This window comes from Pseudorasbora parva, chromosome 5 (genome assembly GCF_024679245.1).
Source record: "Pseudorasbora parva isolate DD20220531a chromosome 5, ASM2467924v1, whole genome shotgun sequence".
Taxonomy (NCBI): domain Eukaryota; kingdom Metazoa; phylum Chordata; class Actinopteri; order Cypriniformes; family Gobionidae; genus Pseudorasbora; species Pseudorasbora parva.
Genome location: NC_090176.1, coordinates 11774993 through 11795308, shown reverse-complemented (window position 1 = coordinate 11795308; position 20316 = coordinate 11774993). Strand labels below are relative to the sequence as shown.

Sequence of the window (20316 nt, the reverse complement as noted above, 5' to 3'; positions counted from 1 at the left end):
TTAGGGCATACCATCTCCTTGTAGAAGGTGCTCTGGAGTGCCACATGATTTCTATTACCTCAGTAGATAGACCTGAATCTACGAGCTGGGCCCCCTCAGAGGCCAAGCCCACAGTTTTTATAACTCCGAGCGAGGGTGTACGACTGAGCCCCTCGCCTGAGAGGGAAGGTCCCTCCTGACCGGGATCTACCCCGGGGGACCTTTGAGGAGAGACACAATGTCACGCTGGGTGAATGCATCGTCTCACCTTTTCTGTGTGTGTGGGATTGTTGGAGGCGTTGTTTCTGATTACTCTCACTCTGATCATGGACACCTGCTGCACTCATCACTGGGGCTATTTATACGAGGTGCTCACTCTCCTTTGCTGTCAGATTATTGCAGTTCGTCTGGGTCCTGTCTGCGTGGTGTTCCTGTTTCCCGAGTGTCTTGGATGTTCTACTCGTCGCTCCGGAGTCCTGTCTCCCGCCGATTCGGATAGCCCATTCAGCCCTGCGTCACACCCCGGCATGCCATCTCTGCCTGCCCGCTCTGCTGGGGCCTTATCTTCAGCCTGCCTACCCTATTATGTTCCTGAGTATTCATCTCGCGTCTTCCAGTTTGTGTTCTTACTGAACTTGAGTACAATAAACTGAGTTATTCTTGCACTTGGATTCTCTGTCTCTTTTCCACCAGCGAACGTAACACACAATGTCCGACAGCCATACTTGGCCCAGCCAGAACGGGAGTATTAATAGAAACTGGGCGCCCGTCCCAGCGGACTCTCTCCAGCACTCCTGCGAGCAACGCCAGAGGGGGAAAAATGTACAGATGTAGCCTTGGCCATGTCTGTACAATGGCTTTCAACCCCAGTGGGGCCGGATGGATGAGGGATTAATATAGGGGACAGTGCATTGTCTCTCGAGACGCCCGAAGCGATCCCAGAGGAGCCCCATCACCTTGGGGGTGGAGTCTCCATTCCCCCGGCACCACTCCCTGCCTCGACAGGGAGTCTGCCATCTTGTTCAGGTATCCTGGCATGTATATTGCTCGAACGAATAACAATTTCCCCTGGGCCCCGAGCAACACTGGCGATTTTTTTTAGGAGACCACCGATGTGTTGTCTGACCGGACCAACACATGGTGGCCCCTAAGGTCTGGGAGAAAGTGCCTGAGTGCAAGGAACACGACCACTCATAACCACTCCCCCAACCAGTTAGGGGGGCATCCGTCATTAGCGTTAAGCGATGACAAGGAACCCCCAAAACTGGACCTTGGGCTAGGAACCAAGGATCCTTCCACTTCACCAAGGCACGTAGGCATCGCCGCGTGACCTTAATCAAGCGAAAAGGATTCCCCGTTTGGGGAGAAGCCCTTAGTCTTGATCCACCCCTGCAAAGGCCTCATGTACAGCAGGACAAAAGGTCTCACATTGGACGCTGCTGCCATCAGACCCAGAAGTCTTTGAATCTGTTTTACAGTGAGTGACTGAACTACCTTTATCCTGCTTACGGCTTCCAGGATTGATTTTATCCTGGCGGGAGATAGTTGAGCTTTCATTAGTTTTGTGTCCCAAACTAACCCCCAGAAAAGTAGTGACCAAAACACTTTTCTTTAAATTTAGCCTGAGCCCCAACACTTTCATATGGGCGAGGACAGCATCTCGATGCTGGATCGCCAACTGTTCCGACAGCGCCAAGATGAGCCAGCCGTCTATATAATTTAGTACACGGATGCCCTGAAGTCTCAGAGGAGCCAAGGCTGCATCCACGCACTTCATAAAAGTGCGGGGCGATCGAGCTAGGCCGAACGGAAGAACCCGATATTGGTAAACTTCGCCCCCGAAAGCAAACCTGAGGAACTTCCTGATCTTCGGAACTACAAGTACCGGCTGTAAAACCTTGACTCTGGTGTTGGGAGGGACCCTCTCTATAGCCTCTTTTTGCAGAAGAGTCTGTACTTCTTGTTTCATAACCAGAGCATGCTCGGGGCTGACCACTGTGGATACCACCCCGTTATATCTGCAGGACCCAATCAGAGATATTTGGAAGAAGTTTCCACGCTGCCAGAAAATCTACTAAAGGAACCAGTTGAGCGGTCAGCTCGGTGTCCTGAAACGGCGCTCTGGCAGGGAGCTACTAAACCGACCCTCTTTGAGCCCTCCTCGGAGGGCGCAAGCTTTCTCCGTGCTGCTAAGTTTCCGGGCGGACATGGAGATGTGTGCTCGCTGAGGACTGCTGCACCCTGAAGCACCAGAGGTGGCAGGGTTGGCAGAACGGCCCCCTGATGGCACCGAAGGGGGACAGGCACCGTGTAATGAGGTGAACACTGACCCACTCCGAAGGGGACTGCCGTCAGATGTCTGACCCTGCCGGTGTCAGGACATTATTTTATTTTTAATGCAGTCAAATATCAACCAGACAAGTAAAAATGGTCTGGATGAGAGGCTGCATATAGAAATAGTATTTATCATTTAATTCCTTAGAATCAAATGCAGCCAAATATCAACCAGACAAGTAAACACGGTCTGGATGAGAGGCTGAATATATTATGGATAGTATTTATCATTTAATTCCTCAGAATCAAATTCAAGCAAATATCAACCAGACAAGTAAAAACGGTCTGGATGAGAGGCTGAATACAGTGGATAGTATTTATCATTTAATTTACCTGTCTGACGGGCTTTCTGCTTCTCGGCTGACCAGTCTTTCTTATTTATTTTTTTTGGCTTAATCTGGCGACAGCACGAGTAACAAACCCTTTTTTCTTTTTTTTGCGTGTGTGTGTGTGTGCTGGCGAGATATCATCATCCAGCTCCTCAGAACTGAAATGCTGATGAGCCTGCGCCTCAGCACAAGCAGAAGAAACTGCAGAGCGTGCTTCTAACTCGTGAACTGAAACGTCAGATCCAGCGGGTAAAGGCAGAGATAGGGGATCACCTGTCTCTAGCCCCGCCCCCAGATCCATGTGCGATCCCCAGGACGGGAGCCTTCGCTGCGCCTCGGCAGCAGCAGGACCCGAGCCCTGAGGAACGCAAGCCGAAGCACCCTCCTCGAAGAGCGCTCGACGGGATCGAAGCATTTCCATGGGGAGCTTCTCGCATTGCTCACAACCAGCCCCCTCGAGGGCTGCATGGGCATGCTCTGACCCCAAACACACTCGCCATTTCTTTTCTTTCTTTTTTTCTTGAGAGACAAACACACATCAAATAGACAAACAATATTTCACACTTGTAAAGACACAGAAGCTAACGCTATATGGTCCGGGTGTGCTTTATAGCTTCCTGGTCAATGACGTCACCCGCCTATGACATATCACCACCCTATTGGACAGATTTCACGAGTGCTTCATGACGCAATCACACAGAGGCGTTCCCGTAGCGTTTCGACGCAGCTCGAGTACCCTCGATAAGGGAAGCTTGCTGATGCAACTTGCTTGGATCCCAGGTTCAAAAAGAAAGCTTTTGTCAACCACCAGGCAGTGGAAGAGGCAGTGAGAGGGTTACAGCAGCTGCAGCAGCTATTAACCCTAACCCACTTCAGAGTGAAGTGGAGAATCCTCCAGATGCTGGTACAACTTCCAGTTCAAGGGCCATGTTTTGGGAAGACTTTGATGAGAGGATTGCAAACTTGAGGCCTTCTGCTACATCTTCAACTAAGTCAGATGCTATGGTGGAGATGCGGGCCTGTCAGACCCTCTGAAATGGTGGCGGAAAGGTTCACCTCTGTACAAAAGCCTTTCTGAGGTCATGAAGGCTAGACTTTGCATTGTGGCCACATCTGTGCCATCTGAAAGAGTTTTTTCTAAGACTGAGCAGATTTTCTCAGACAGAAGAAACAGGCTCAGCCAATCCAAGGTCCGGGAGCTTGTTTTTTTAATGCAAACATGCCTTAAAGCAGATCCTAACAATATAGCCACAGTGTGTTATAAGATTATTTATTTTTTATTTATTTTAAAAGCCCAGTTTGTTGTGCAATATTGCTTTTAGGCTTTGAGTTGTGATTTAAGTTTATTTATGGTTATGGTTATTATGCACTGTGGCTTTATAGTGTCCTTTAAATTTTAATTTATTTTAATTAGGGGTTCAAGCACGAAGTGCTTGAAAACCTATTGTATTTGTGCCGGTTTATTATTCTGCCGTAAAACGCATCGTGCAGACCAAACCATAAGGGCTAGAGACTTGAAACTTGCCCAATAGGTAGTACAAAAATCGAGGAGAGGTTATCAAATTATGAGCCAGATTGGCCCATAGGTGGCGCTATAGCAATCAATTGCGCAAAACTGCTCATAACTCCTAGACCGTTGGCCGTAGCCTCAAGTGCCTTATATCGTTGGAATCCTTGGCTCGAGACGGACCAGACGCATGCCTCGGATTGGCTCGTGACCTGGGAAAATGTCCGGCTATTTTGGCTTTTTCCAAAAACCTACTTTTGCGAACTAGTCCCTGGTTTTTGGCCAAACCGGGACCAAACCACTGCAGGCAGATTCTCTGGAGTCTGAATGTCAATACTCATTGAAAAAAAGTGGAAATTTGGGTTCAGAGTTCCTAAGGGCCGCCAAGTTTGAGGTGGGAGGAGCCCCTTTCGACTTAATTGGCTATAGCTCGTCAACGGAACGAGATATTTTCACCAGACTCAGCACAACTATGTAGGAGCTCATTCTGTGGTCACCCGAAAAAGGACGTGGCAACTGGCCTCTTGGTGGCGCTTTAACTGTTAGAAAGGTCAACTACATTATCCTATGCAAAATGACATTTAAATGACTAAAAAATGTCTGTTCTGCGCAGAACTTCACCAAATTAGCTGAGCATGTGCGCCCTATTATTGTAAAGCAGCGTGCAAACTTTTATGGAGATCGGGCCGTCGGTAGAGGTATTACAGTTTAAAAGGGAAAACATTTAAATAAAAAATAAAAATCATTTCCAAGATAAATGAGCTGAAAATGCAAAAATCTACCGTGTTCCCCTCGGCCGGCCATGTCAGAACGCTTGATAAAGTTTTTGTAACCAGCAGCTCAAAAATCAGGCGCTGAGACCCTATAGTTTTTTTTTATAAGCCTTTTTAGGCCCTTTTACGCCTCTGTTATTAGGGGTTCAAGCACGAAGTGCTTGAAAACCTATTGTATTTGTGCCGGTTTATTATTCTGCCGTAAAACGCATCGTGCAGACCAAACCATAAGGGCTAGAGACTTGAAACTTGCCCAATAGGTAGTACAAAAATCGAGGAGAGGTTATCAAATTATGAGCCAGATTGGCCCATAGGTGGCGCTATAGCAATCAATTGCGCAAAACTGCTCATAACTCCTAGACCGTTGGCCGTAGCCTCAAGTGCCTTATATCGTTGGAATCCTTGGCTCGAGACGGACCAGACGCATGCCTCGGATTGGCTCGTGACCTGGGAAAATGTCCGGCTATTTTGGCTTTTTCCAAAAACCTACTTTTGCGAACTAGTCCCTGGTTTTTGGCCAAACCGGGACCAAACCACTGCAGGCAGATTCTCTGGAGTCAGATTATCAATAATCATTGAAAAAAAGTTGAAACTTTGATTCAATTTTGCTAAGGGGCATCAAAATGGACGTTCAAGGCGGAGCCTATTTTATTAATAAGGCTATAACTCAAGAAAGAAATGAGATATCATCACCAAACTTGGTGCACTTATGTATGGGCTCAATCTTTGGTCACGATAAAAAAATCGCGATGATTGGGCTCTAGGTGGCGCTATAATGTTAAAAAAACATAAAAACGGCTATAACCACCTGACTGTTAGTCTGATTGACTTGAAAATTGGTATGCAGTATCTTGGTCCAAGGCCCCATGTATGTATATGAGGACATCAGCGTATCTCAATCAACATGGCCGCCATCGGCCAATGAAGTTGATAACTATAAGACAAGGTTAACGGAGGCCAATCAGAACGAAACTTGATGGGCATGTTTGACTCATGGCCCTAAAGGTCTGTAAGAATTTTGAAAGAAATCAACCACTAGTTGGCGCTAACGAGTTTTATGGCTCTGTAATCAAGTGGTGTTTGACATATCCACACCATATGCATATCAATTGATAGATCTCCTCATGTTAAATAACTTTGCCTCTAGAGCCATTGCTGTCAATCAAATCGTTCATTAAATATTTGCAATTATGTTAAAAACCTACTTTTGCAAACTAGTCCCTGGTTTTTTACCCGATTGGAACCAAACCAGTCTAGGACAATTCTCTGGACTCTCTAGAGCAATCATCTTTGAAAAAAAAGTTGAACTTTTGCATTTGGATGGCCATAACAGGGACATTTAGAAAAGAGGTGTGGCAAAATACATTGAAAAGCCTATAAATACTAAGGGAAAACTCAAAACTTCACGACAATTGTTGGGTATATGTGGTATAACATGCTGAAGAAGCATGCAAAGGTTTATGGAGATCATACCATAGGTGGCGCTATACTGTTAAAAAGCTTTAAAACCATGCATTTCCTATGGTAAATTCCCTTTATTGGCTGTAAATGGCCTTTTCCATCTGTTATCATATAATGTTCAAATCATTTGTTAGATCTGCTCATTCTGACTCTCTAGATCAATTGAGAATGAGATGTCGTCACGACACAGTGCCCCGCCCATAGAGATCACGGAATCCTCCCCCTTCTGCCATTTTGGGAGGATAGTACTCGCCTTAGTGGATTCGGACAGAGACTGGAGAAGAGATATTCTGATGATTATTAAGTACAACATTTTCTAAACTCAATGTAACATGAAGTTTTAATCCACCCAAGCCGAACTGAGAAAGCAGCTGCTGATAATCATACGCTATAATTCACCACAGGGTGTCAGTCATCGTCTAAACTCGTGACCGCGAAGCTGAAGTGTGTAACACCTGATGAATACGATCCTTTATTTATTTGTATTAAACATTTTGATCACTATTCTGTCATTTTCACTATCAATCATTTTACTGTATGTAATTTACATGTTTATGCCCAAAACGCTTAATTAATATTCAAAGTAGGCCTATAGTTGACAAATTTTCCTCTAACGTTACATTAATTTAAGGCACGTACCGAGCATTTATTCTACTTAAGAAGGCTGGACTAAAAGCACCAGCACACACAAGCGATCCTTTTTATTAGTCAAATTCATTTAGAAATCAAAACTCAACAGGTATTAAATATGATCAGTACAAGAAAAACTCTTACTGAGAGGACGAGCACTGGACTGCTGCAGGATAGTGGGGAGATTTATTTATTTATTATTCAGAATGCACAGAAAATATATGTATAGAAACATTTCAGGAAGGTAGTAAAGTGTCTAACGTTAGGTCTCTGTTCCATTGTGCTGCAGGCAGCTCGTATGGGTCGGCGTTTTTGATCTCAGCCAGCTTAAATACCTCTGCCTGGCGCTGGTAGTAAGTTTCTCCCTGTAAGAGGCCTCCATTTCTCCGTTTAAACGCGGTGATGATAATTCCTCAAGCCGTCTTTCCTGCTCCGATCTCTGTATCGCTCTTACAATGTTGCCCCTGGCAACCGATAGCGTAGGATCCCAAAATGGTGGACGGGCTCAGACACCGCCCAATTCGTCACGTGACAGCAAGCTACCATGACATATGTCCTCATTCTCAATAATTATCCAAAAAAATTACTTTTGCATTTGGATAGCTATAATAGGGTCATATCAAAATGTGACTTTGACCAAGTGTACCTAAACCTTTAACTCCTCAATAAATGTTTAGATCTTCTCAAAAATAGTTTGAGAAAGTAAATGTGACATGTGACTCTAAACAAGCATTCAAACTTTTATGGAGATTGGTCTATAGGTGGCGCTATAACTATAAAAGCTTTGATGCGTTTGCTATGGTAAATTTCCTGTAATTATTGTAAATGGTCTTTTGTATCTATTATCGTATAATGTTCAAATGATTTGTTAGATCTGCTCATTCTGACAGGTCAATAATTATCCAAAATGACTGGCATTTGCATTTGGATGGCTATAATTGGGTCATTTCAATATGTGGCCTTGAAGTGTCCCCGAAACCCTTTAATAAATCCTCAATGAATGCTCAGATCTTCATTTCATCTCAGTTTTAATTAATTTAATGCTTAAAGGCCTTAAATACAAAAGACCTTAACTGTTTAAAGGCCTTAAATGCTTGAACCCCGCTAAATGCTGCTTGCAGCTTTAATTTAATTTATTTTTGGATAGTTATCCAATTTGCACTAAAGCTTTGTTACAATGAGCAATAAACAATAAACAACCATTCAAGAGTGTGTATAGTGGTGTAATAAGCTAGTTTACAAATGCAAAGTTTTCTTTATTAAATAACTGCATATTGAAGTTATATTGTGATATACTTAGACGTGACTTTTTAGTTATAAAAAAAAACTTGTAAACGTTTTAAGTGATTAGTAACTCAATAATATGCATGAATCCAAAGTACATAACGCCACAGTTCTATTTTGTTCCTGATTTTTATTCAGTAAAAACACAAAGGACAAAAAATAATAATAATTCATAGCCTAACATTAGAATATATCATTAGAAAAAAATACAATAAAAATACAGCCGATCCAAAATAGTCTAGTCAATATATTTCCAATATTTTGTATATGATTATGATGATGGCTATGCTATTTACTGAAGATTAGAACCCACTGTAAACAAGTGATTTCCCCGGATACAGTTTAAAGCATTAACCAACTCTTTAACCCCATGCATTTCATACATTTGTATACAGTATGTATATTGTATATTGATTGTATACAGCCTCAAATTACTATTGTTCAACATTCACTGCTCGTTAAACATCACACTATTACTTTATCTGAACATAGTAATAGTTTAATCTCCGTATCATCAGAAAGATTAAAGACTCCAGCTTTGATATTTGAACACTGTTTATGATAAAACTAGGTTGCAGTGACATTAACTTCTTAATTTATGTCAGGAGTGCATTATTATTATTGATCTGTAATGAACGATATTTTGAATAGATTATAACACGCACGTTCATTTTCTCTCGTCTGCACTGGCTCTTTTGTGTTCACACAGATCGCAAAGAACAGCTTTCAGTTTAGTTTTTAGTTCAAAAGTGCTCATATTTGGAGAAATACTGACATATTATCACATGTTTGCAAAATATTTTGTCATACAGAATACCATTTCTATTCATTTCTCACTGAAAAATTCGATATAAAAGAGGTAAAACATGCACAAAGCTCTCTCTGAGTCCTCCATTAATGATATGCAGCATATGAGTCATCAGGCGTTCATTTGCTCACTGAGGCCTAGTCCACACGAACACGGGTATTTTTATTACCGGAGTTTTTCCCCCTCCGTTTTAAAAAACAATCGCGTCCACACAAGCACGGTTTTAAAAAAAAATCTGTCCACATGAGAACGCAAAACTACGCTATGATTGGCTGCCTGATTTCCACATGGGTCCCATTCACTGCACCGATGCACATTGCACTGACTGAGGGATGCCATGGGCTCAAGTGAAACCCTTCTACAAGTTCCTTTACTTTGGACTCAGTGACAGGTACACAGGTGCAGGGCCGAAGTGGACTGTAATAGCTTCACACACTTGCTTTACTATTTTGTATTATTGCATTCTGGCGCCTTTGTTCTGCAATACAATGAAATAACTGAACATCTGTAGGATATGCTGTTAGTGGAGTCCACCGCATAGAATCGACTCACGTAAATCAAAAGGAGATGTGGAAAATCCCAATGCAATAAAAGAATAAGATTGTAAGATTTTAATTATTTATTTTTTCAGTGCCAATACATCTATTTTCAATGCAAATGTTTCAATGCCAATGTTTCCTTTTTCAGTTCTGCTTTTGTTTTCAATGACAATTTTAATTTGTGATGCCAAATTTTAAAGTCACCATTCTGGCTCCATATGGATCCACCTACACTCAGGTTCTAAAGATGATCTTCACTTTAAAGCCCTACAAACCCAGAAAAGTAATCTTTGTGTAATGGTGTCAGAACTGATGAACAAAGCGTATACCAAAGCGCATTGGAAACATCAAACCAAAGAGCAAAGCCGTCTCCAATGTTATCTGGGACTAAACAGAGAGTACAGTCTGGCTAACTATCTCATCTCAGTCAGAAACACAACACACAGAGTGTTATTAACGAAGTACAGGCTGAGTGACAACACGCTGGCCATAGAAAGAGGGCGGCATAAGAAGACATGGCTGCCCACAGAAGAGCGTATCTGTAGAGAGTGTAGATCAGGAGCAGTGGAGACAGAGGCACACTTCCTCCTCCACTGTGATAAATACACTGCCCTAAGAGACTCACTGTATGGCCAAATACAACACATTATCCCTGACTTCCAGTCACTACACCATCCCGAAAAACTGAAGGTCTTACTCGGTGAAGGACCTGCTTCCACTTATATAGCACAGCATATCTATAAATGCCACAAATTGAGATGTACTGAGTGAACACATCCTGATTAATAATATATGTTTTGTATATGATGTGTATATATAAATATAAATGTGAATATGTTTGATGTATGTATCTGTTTTGCTTTGTGAAATGCTTTGGCAATATGTACCCATGTATGTCATGCCAATAAAGCACAATTGAATTGAATTGAGAGAGAGAGATTTCCATTTCCAGGCCCAGGGTAATGTGCTGCTGATGGGTGATTTAAACGCCAGAACAGGAGAGGAATTAGATTTTTTAGATCCACAAGGCAATAGATTTATTACTGGCTATAATGACCTGTACCCCTCTTACCCTGCCAGACAGAGCCGCGATCAGGCCGTGAAGGTTCAGCTTCTGCAGCTCTGCCGAGGACTGGCTCTGTACATCGCCAACGGGAGACTGCGCAGGGACTCGCTCGGCCAATATACATACAGCTCATCTCTTGGTAACAGCACTGTGGACTATTCCATCACAGACCTCGAGCTTTCCTCCCTGAGAGCATTCACAGTCAAACCCCTGAAACCTTTCTCAGACCACAGCCAAATCACACTCTATGTAAAACAATCTGAAACATCACCCAAACCAATTAGGACACCATATCAAATGAGCAAAATGATGTAATTTAAATGGACAGAAAACAGCACCACTAATTACACCAACGCTGTCGAATCCACAGAAATACAATCCCTCTTAAATTCATTTCAAACACAGGTATACCCTAAAAATCAATTCGGCATTAATCAGGAAGTTCAACATCTTAACAACCTATTCTACAAAACAGCCCAAAAGAGTCATTTGACCTTTTTTAAACGAAAGAAAAAACATCTAGACACATACAAATTGTTTGATTTTGACTGTAAGGCTCTGAGAAAAAACCTCAGAAATTTATCAAATCAAAAACACCGCCAACCAGACAATCCGGAGCTCCGCCTTCATTACTGTGAGGTGCTAAAACAATATAAAGCCACACTGAGGAGGAAAAAAGCACTGTTTTTGCAAAACCAGTTTGAAGAAATCGAAAAATCTATAAATTCACACAAATTTTGGGGAAAATTTAAATTATTATACAAACCAAACCAAGAAATTCTGGCAATACAAGATGGGGAGACATGGAAAACCCACTTCCAAGATTTATATAGCCCAATTGAAATCCAAAATTCTAACCAAAATGAAATAAACAATAAACTAGACAATTTGGAAAGATCAACTAAAGCAAATCAAAACCCCTTAGATTTCCCCATAACAATGGAAGAATTGGAAGACAAATTACAGGGCCTTGAGCCCAAGAAAGCCTGTTGACAGCATCCTGAACGAGATGCTGAAACACACAGACCAAAGCTTCAAACTGGCCATGCTAAAGCTGTTCAATGATGTTCTGTGTGTCGGCTTCTTCCCTGAGATCTGGAACCAGGGCCTCATCAGCCCCATCCACAAAAACGGAGACAAATTAGACCCCAACAACTACCGAGGCATCTGTGTGAACAGTAACCTGGGGAAGGTCCTCTGCAGTGTCTTAAACACCAGACTTCTAGACTTCCTTATGAAGCATAATGCCTTGAGTAAATGTCAAATCGCCTTTCTTCCAAAATGTCGCACATCTGACCATATTTTTAACCTACAAACACTAATTGATAAATATGTACACCAAAACAAAGGACAATTTTTTGCTTGTTTCGCTGATTTCAAAAAAGCATTCGCTTCAATCTGGCACAAAGGATTATACCTAAAACTTATTGACAGTGGAATAGGGGGAAACAAAAGGCCAGAATTCTTCCCCCAGGGGCGTGGCGTGAGACAGGGCTGCAGCTTAAGCCCCACCCTCTTCAACATCTACATCAACCAATTGGCCAACATATTAGAAGATGCTCCCATTCAAGGTCTCACGCTACACGACACAGACATTAAGTGTCTTCTCTATGCAGATGACCTGGTTCTCCTGTCGACCACTAAAGAGGGGCTTCAGGACAGCCTGGGTCTGCTGGAGGACTACTGTCAGTCCTGGGCCCTGACTGTTAACCTCCAGAAAACTAGAGTCATGATGTTCCAGAAGTGCTCCAGATCTCAGGGACCAACACACACGTTTACACTGTCACACAGAACCATTGAGACCACCAAAGCATACACTTACCTCGGCCTCAAAATAACTCCAACGGGTAACTTTACTCTGGCTGTGAATGAACTCAAGGAGAAAGCTCAATGGGCTTTCTATGCCATAAAAAGAACCATTAAATTCGACATCCCAATCCAAATTTGGCTCAAACTCTTCAAATCTATAATTGAACCAATTGTTTTATATGGAAGTGAAGTGTGGGGTCCTTCTATAAAATTTGATTTCTTAAATTGGGAAAAACATCAGATTGAAATTCTACATTTAGGTTTCTGTAAGAGAATCCTCAAAGTCCAAAGAAAGACGCCAAACAACGGATGCAGGGCAGAATTAGGGCAATACCCTCTCCTTCTAAACATCCAAGAAAGAGCCATCAAATTCTGGAAACACCTGAAAACAAGCGACCCCAACACATACCATTACAAAGCCCTGAAACACCAAGAGCTGAGCGTGACGAGGAGTCCCCTGTGTCAGCTGGTGCTGAGACTAACTGAGCTCACACACACAGAGATCAGCCGGCCTCAGGACACACACTCACACTAGAGTGCGGATCGGGCCGCATTTTTCTGTCTGAGCCCGACCCGCGTCCGACAGAGCAGTAACCGAACCCGACCCGAGCCCGACAAGCATTCAAATATTTCTGTCCGAGCCCGACAGTTAAAATAAATTTTTTCCCCTCATATACTAATGACACGTACGTTTGTTTGTGTGGAAAGCCCGCTTTTATTAAGCAGCTGTAGGAAGGCATTCTGAAATGTTTACAGACGAGCGCATCAGCGCGGGGCATCAAACATTACACAGAGCCCAATCAAATAGCCAACTGAAATTAAATGAACAAAGGTCTGCTAAAAATGGCCCAAGCTAACAGAACAAAACATTAACGTAACACAATTGAAATGCTTATCGAAATGAAAGTCATCTTACCAATTTTCTCAAACTGTATGTTTCCTAAACTGCAACATGGGATCTATTTACATAATCTATCCAACAAAGTTTAGGCTAATCAAGGTTTTATGCAGAAAAAGGATTGCATCAACTGTGGATGGCTTCAAGGCTGTCCTGCTGCCAGCAGCGCTGAAGTTGCGCTCTCTGGAATGACAGGGATGCCGCAGGCAATATGCACGCACGTGTTGCGTTGTTGTCACGGCGACATAAACAAATTTCTGCATGCAGGAAGACGGATGTTAGGGTAATATTATGCATGTATTTTAATCACAAAAACAAACCATTGCATAAAGTTAAACAGACCCATTGGCTACTTGCATAATAAGCAGTTTTAAATTTAAAAGGTTCAATGCCTTATCGCGCTGACGTGACCGAGCCCGACCCGAACCCGAACGTCATTTCTAAATATCTGTCCAAACCCTGCCCGACCCGTCGGGTACCGTCGGAACCCGTCGGGCTCGGGTCGGGTATCCATCCTCTAATTCAAACACATTCGGGCCTTCAAAAATTATGATCACAGAACAAGAAAAGTACATCACCCATTGGACACACACCATTCAAAACCAGTACAAACTGGAATGTTATTCGGCCCTAAATCGAGAATACAGCGTAGCGCAGTACCTGAGCTCAGTGAGGGATGTGAGCCTCAGGAAAACCCTGACGTTGTACAGACTCAGCGAGCATAGTCTGGTCATAGAGATGGGCCGGCGCAGACAGACCTGGCTCTCCCGTGAGGACAGACTCTGCTCGCACTGCATTCTGGGAGTGACAGAGACCGAGCTGCACTTCCTCACAGAATGCACGAAATACAAAAATATCAGAGATCATTATTACCCCAAAATTAATAAAATATTCCCCCATTTCAGCACCTGTAGCCCAACCCAAAAACTGAGCTACATTCTTGGTGAAGAAGCCAAATGCTCAAATATAGCTGCAAGATTTGTATCCTCTTGCCATCTCCAGAGGAACCAGCAAACACACAGCCCATAAACACACACTCTCTCAGAGCTAATACACGCACATATTAGACCTGCACCCATGTATATAGTGTATATATGTTCAGCCGTTACGTTTTCTATATTAAAATTAGCTTGATTTTCTTATTATAAATCTTTATTTTACTATTCATATTTTGTTATTTTTATTATTAATTTATTTTATTATTAATATTTTTAGTTTTTTATGATCAGTTGTTACAAATCACTTTATGTTGTTTCAATGCTTTGGCAATGCAAAATGTATGTTTTTGTCATGCCAATAAAGCTTCTTGAATTGAATTGAATTGAATTGAATTGAATTGAGAGAGAGAGAGAGAGAGAGAGAGAGAGAGAGAGAGAGAGAGAGAGAGAGAGAGAGAGAGAGAGAGAGAGAGAGACTGCATAGAAATTGGCAAATGAAATAATCAAAACTGGCATAAATCAGAAAATGTTCCATCCATAAATGAGGGACTTGATACTACAAATGCATCAAAAGCTCTCTCTCTCTCTCTCTCTCTCTCTCTCTCTCTCTCTCTCTCTCTCTCTCTCTCTCTCTCTCCTCTCTCTCTCTCTCACACACACACACACACACACACACACACACACAGGGAATGTTTACCGGTGTGTATGTATGTATATATATATATATATATATATATATATATATATATATATATATATATATATATATATATATATATATATAAGCTTATAAGATAAGAAAATATAAGAAAAGTTAAGTGGAAATTAAAATGAGTCCCCATGGACCTCTGTTTGTATGAAGAATGTAGACATTTAGATAGTAAAATAACTGATATAAGGATGGTCTTGTAACAGTCTATGAAGGTTAGATAGTTTAATAGGAATTGGTTTCCGCTAGTAGAGGGCGCTGCTCTCGTGCAACCGAAGCGATGACACACACCCGAGTCTAGGAGAAGAAGAGAAGTGAGCACGCCAGCGCGGGACAGGAGGAATCAACATAAACATTGTGAAGTGGAATACAGCCGTTCATTCTAATATACATCTGCTGTGAGTAGCTACATTCGTTTTATCATTTATTAAGTTATGGTGAAATTAAGTTAATATTAAGGTATGATCAAAATAAATTAAGTTTATTATTGTGGAATGGCCAGTTGAATTGCTTAGAACTGGGCAGATCCAAATTGAGCGTGCTCAAAACTACACGTATAAATACACATTATGATTTAATCTTATCAAAGAAGTACTTATTCATTAGCTACTAATGCTCATTCTTTAAAGTGCTTTTTTAATTTTTTAAAGATACTAATACTTATTCATTAGATACTGGCATTAGTGGCTATTAAATTGGACTGCATTTATTTATCAGATACTAGTACTTTTTTTAGATACTTCTTTAGATAATGACTAGTAAATATGTTAAATAGGTGCAATAGAATTCTATGGGAGTCTGTCATTCAGATACTTTTAAGTTTTCAGTATTATTCTAATTGTGAGTAGTATATTTTTAGGATTATTAATTTATAATTGGTCCGCAAACTAAGCTTGTTTTAAAAAGTAAATGTGCTTTATTTATTTGGTGTATACTGACTACACACACTAGTTATCTAGTCAGGGGTTATGCATCTCTGATGTGCATTTTGATATATTTGAAGGCTAAAAATGTAATTAATTAATTAATTAATAAATAGCTTTAAAAACAAGTCAGTGGGTGGTAGATTATTCATTAATTCCTGCTCTCTAATCATCTCCATCACGCTTTCTTTTTCTCTCATTTCCCTTACTTTGCCCTGTTTCATCCCCTTCTAAAGCAAGCTTTGACTGATATCCTTATTTTTGTCATCTGCGTCAATTAATAAAAAAGTAAACATAGGGTCATACTACACACAAACATAAATATACATACACACACACACGCACACACACACACTAGAAGATATTTCTATATAAAGTTAATTTACTGAAGGCTATGACGCTACACACACACACACACATATACAATTATTTATTTATTTTTTAAATAATTTACTATATGCAATTTTTTTATTAATTGCCTTATATTAAGAAGGCATCTTTGTTAAATGTTTCTTGTCCTCTAACATTGATGCTAATTACTACAGTTACATGAATCACGTAAAAAAACATTTAAATAAAATGGAGAAATTAGACAAAAGTTTTTTTCTCTTATTTTTGTCGGTCGTTTAACTTTTCAATCCTAAAACAGCTGTCAAATATGAACCAAGAAAAATTTTAGTTTAGCTACTAGCATCTTATTTCTCACTTTATGACTGTTTACTGAAGAGTTGAGTCATGGTGGATTTCGCACTCAGCATCTTCAGTGAACATTTAAGCTGCCAACTTTGTTTTGATTTATCATCTTAAATATTTTCACGTTGACAAGGAACAGACTGCAGACAGATCAGCTGAGAAGATTGTGGTGCTGTGCAATATCTTTGCTGCACTTAGAACTGGGCGGTATATCAAGTTTGTACAATATATCAATATATTTTTTAGAAACGATTTGGAATGAGGAAATACTGTCTATATCAATATACAGTAGATTGATACGAACGCATCTTAAATAGGATAGGGACGCAATCATTCTGACTAAATTGTATATATTTCTAAAATTAATTGTTTTTGGACAATAAATGTGCAATATATGGATCTTTAAACCTACAAGCAAGTATATTTTTATGAAAGTGACCATTAAAATGGGGTAATGAAATATAGGCATATATGCATCGCATAAGCAATATAACTTATGATTTAGGGCTGGACGATATGGCAAAAAATTATCACAATATATTTCTTAATTTCAGTTAAAATTATATAATTCCGATATTAATATAACATGTATAAAAGCCTCAGAAATACTGCCAAAATTGCCCAGAATGGATGTCTATATCTACAAATTTCAACAACAAAAAAAAAAAAAAAATGGGGGAAAAAAAGTACATATAAAGGAATGTTCACCTTTTTTTATTATTTTTTATTATGCCTTCATACAAACAAGAAATGTGCAATCACCATCAAATAAATAAGACTCTTACTCACTTTATTTATATTAATATCTTTAATATTAAACTGTAATGTAGGCTGATTATATTATTGCTAATCCGCCCCCCACACACAAACCAGGGAATAGTTAAGGGGTTAAACGTGTTCTCCAGTTTAAAACTATATCGTCAGTAGTACTATCACAATATCAATGATAAAGTGACGTGATGACGAATGGCGCTGCACATTTACTGCGTCATGTATGCAAGATTTATTCAAATGGATCTGAAGGGAGGAATATTACTTTTTTTATGTAATTTCTGCCTATCCAAATCTACAGATTCCCCATACCCTTATACAGTGATACAAATGCAATATCCTAGTGACATTTTACAGAAAACCTTGAAATGACAAAACATTGCTGAAAGTGATCCATATTACTGGTAAAAACTAAGAGACCACTGCAAAATTATCAGTTTCTCTGGGTTTACTATTGGGATGTGTTTTTGTTTTATTCTGTAAACTACTGACAACATTTCCCCCAAATTTCAAATAAAAATATTAGCGCATTTAAGTAATTTAGAGCATTTATTTGCTGAAAGCAACAACTGGTGAAAATAACAAAAAAGATGCAGTGAACGTAATGTAGGCTATGCAATATATTATGTGAAATGTTAGTTATGCACTGAGGAAAGCACCACTGTTCACCCCTCGGTAGAAATCAAAGTTAAACTAAAACTAAAAGTTAAAAGTGTAACTTTTTTTTACACTTTCTAACTGGGACCAGCACAGCATTTGCATATTGTTGCCCTGTTGTTGGTTTGATTGCTTCTATTGTTTTCCTAATGAGTAAGTAGCTTTGTATAAAAGGGTATACCAAATGATTAAATGTAAATGCAAATATCATGGGAAGTGTTTCCAATTGACTATTAGAGCAAAACATTTGCACATGGATAATTGAGAGTAATTGTAAGCGTGATGAGCATCTGCTAAATGAGCAACAGCGACCACAATTCACACGTTCAGTCAGTGAAGCCGCTCCCACAGCCGTTCATAAGTTTAAATGCTGGAAAGTTTAAATGCCCCTCTTCCCACAGGAGAAGAAAAAGAAACGGGAGGAATTACTTCAGTAGAAACATACCATTGTAAAGATGGAGATTAAGGAAGAACCCTGCAGAATAAAATATGAAGATACAGAGGAACAAATAGGTTGGCGTTTTCCTTTATTCTCTTTAACGACTGATATAGAACATTAAGATGAAAACTGACAAAAACGTTTTAAACTTAGAATGTTTACATTTAGATACTAGTAGACTCTGTAGAATTCCAGATTTGTGCTTAATTAAGAATATTTTTTATGTTTTTACTTTTTCCTTTAATTAAATTATGGAAATGTATTATGTTGATCTTAGACCCAATGGAAGTTAATGAAGCGCATCAGTTTCAAAAACCCCAGCATTTCAAAAATGAAGATGGGAACATCATTTCAGAGACTAAAAAGGATTTTACAAAGAAACGAGCTGAAAGCACTGGAGACAATAGATCTTTCACCTGTGAGTGTGGGAAAAGTTTCACAACTAAAGGATACCTTAATGTGCACATGAGAATTCACACTGGAACGAGGCCTCATACATGCACTCAGTGTGGAAAGAGTTTCAGTCGCAAAGGACACTTCAATGACCACATGAGAATTCACACTGGAGAGAAACCGTTCACATGCACTCAGTGTGGAAGGAGGTTCACTCAGAGAAGTGCTCTCACAGATCATCTGCGCCGTCACTCTGGAGTGAGATCATTCAGCTGTGATCAGTGTGATAAAACATTTGTTTTGGAATCGTACTTAAGAACACACCTTAAATCCCATGCTGCTGTGATGCCTTACATTTGTTCTTTATGTGGAAAGAGTTTTTCAGTACTTAAGTATTTAAAACAGCATGAGGTGATTCATACTGGTGTAAGACCTTATGTTTGCTCAGACTGTGGGAAGACCTTTATTAAACCGAGCAACCTAAAATCACACCAGAGGATTCATACTGGAGAGAAACCATACAAGTGCTCACACTGTGGAAAAAGTTTCTCTCAGTCTTCACACCTGAAAGATCACAAGAGAATTCATACTGGAGAGAAGCCGCACCAGTGCTCTTTATGTGGGAAGAGTTTCACTCATGGATCTAGTCTACATGTCCACATGAAAAAGCATTGCCCAAAGATCTAAGTGAGCAAAGTTTTAAGTTCAGACCCATGAGGTACAAGTAATATAATAATAATTTGATATTCAGAATAAGCAAAAATTGTTATTAAATGAATAAACTGAATTGGTGAATCAATAGCAAAACATTCTATTTAACAATATGGTTACAATGTATTATAGCTCCATTTGTACTTATTTATTAGTATCACCATTCTAAAAATATATTTATAGAAACAATGACCCTCATTTATCAATCTTGCGTAAGATTATGCTTACACTCCTCTCACGTCTGATTTATGAAGCTCTGCAATCCAGGTGTACGCAATACCTGCCCTTGATAAATGTCGCGGCTGAAAACGATCGTCATTAGAATAATAACAAGCCCATATATATATATATATATATATATATATATATATATATATATATATATATATATATATATATATATATATATATATATATATATATTTTTTTTTTTTTTTTATTATTATTTTTTTTATTTTTATTAATTACGCTTTTTTTATTAATTACGCTTATTGTTATATATATATATATATATATATATATATATATATATATATATAATATATATATATATATATATATATATATTCAAGTCTCCCCCACGCCCTCATTTTACGCCATGGACACACGGAAGACGGCAAAGAAGCGAAACTTCTCAGACGTGGAGATCATCAAGACCATCAGGG

The 20316-nt window shown here is 39.8% G+C and overlaps 1 protein-coding gene across 1 annotated transcript; it reads left to right on the top strand.

The window, feature by feature from the left end:
* Positions 1–15325: 15325 nt before the first annotated feature.
* LOC137075071 (zinc finger protein interacting with ribonucleoprotein K-like) lies at positions 15326–19982 on the top strand. The gene is made up of 3 exons (XM_067443249.1): positions 15326–15462; positions 18510–18621; positions 18825–19982. The coding sequence occupies exons 2-3, from the start codon at positions 18564–18566 to the stop codon at positions 19625–19627; spliced, it is 861 nt and encodes a 286-aa protein (XP_067299350.1). The 5' UTR covers positions 15326–15462; positions 18510–18563; the 3' UTR covers positions 19628–19982.
* The last annotated feature ends 334 nt before the right edge of the window (positions 19983–20316 follow it).

Excerpts from the sequence above, each read along its gene's own strand:
- LOC137075071 (XM_067443249.1), top strand. The coding sequence starts at position 18,564 with ATGGAGATTAAGGAAGAACCCTGCAGAATAAAATATGAAGATACAGAG. Across the intron at positions 18,622-18,824 it reads AGATACAGAGGAACAAATAG|ACCCAATGGAAGTTAATGAA; the intron begins GTTGGCGTTTTC and ends TGTTGATCTTAG.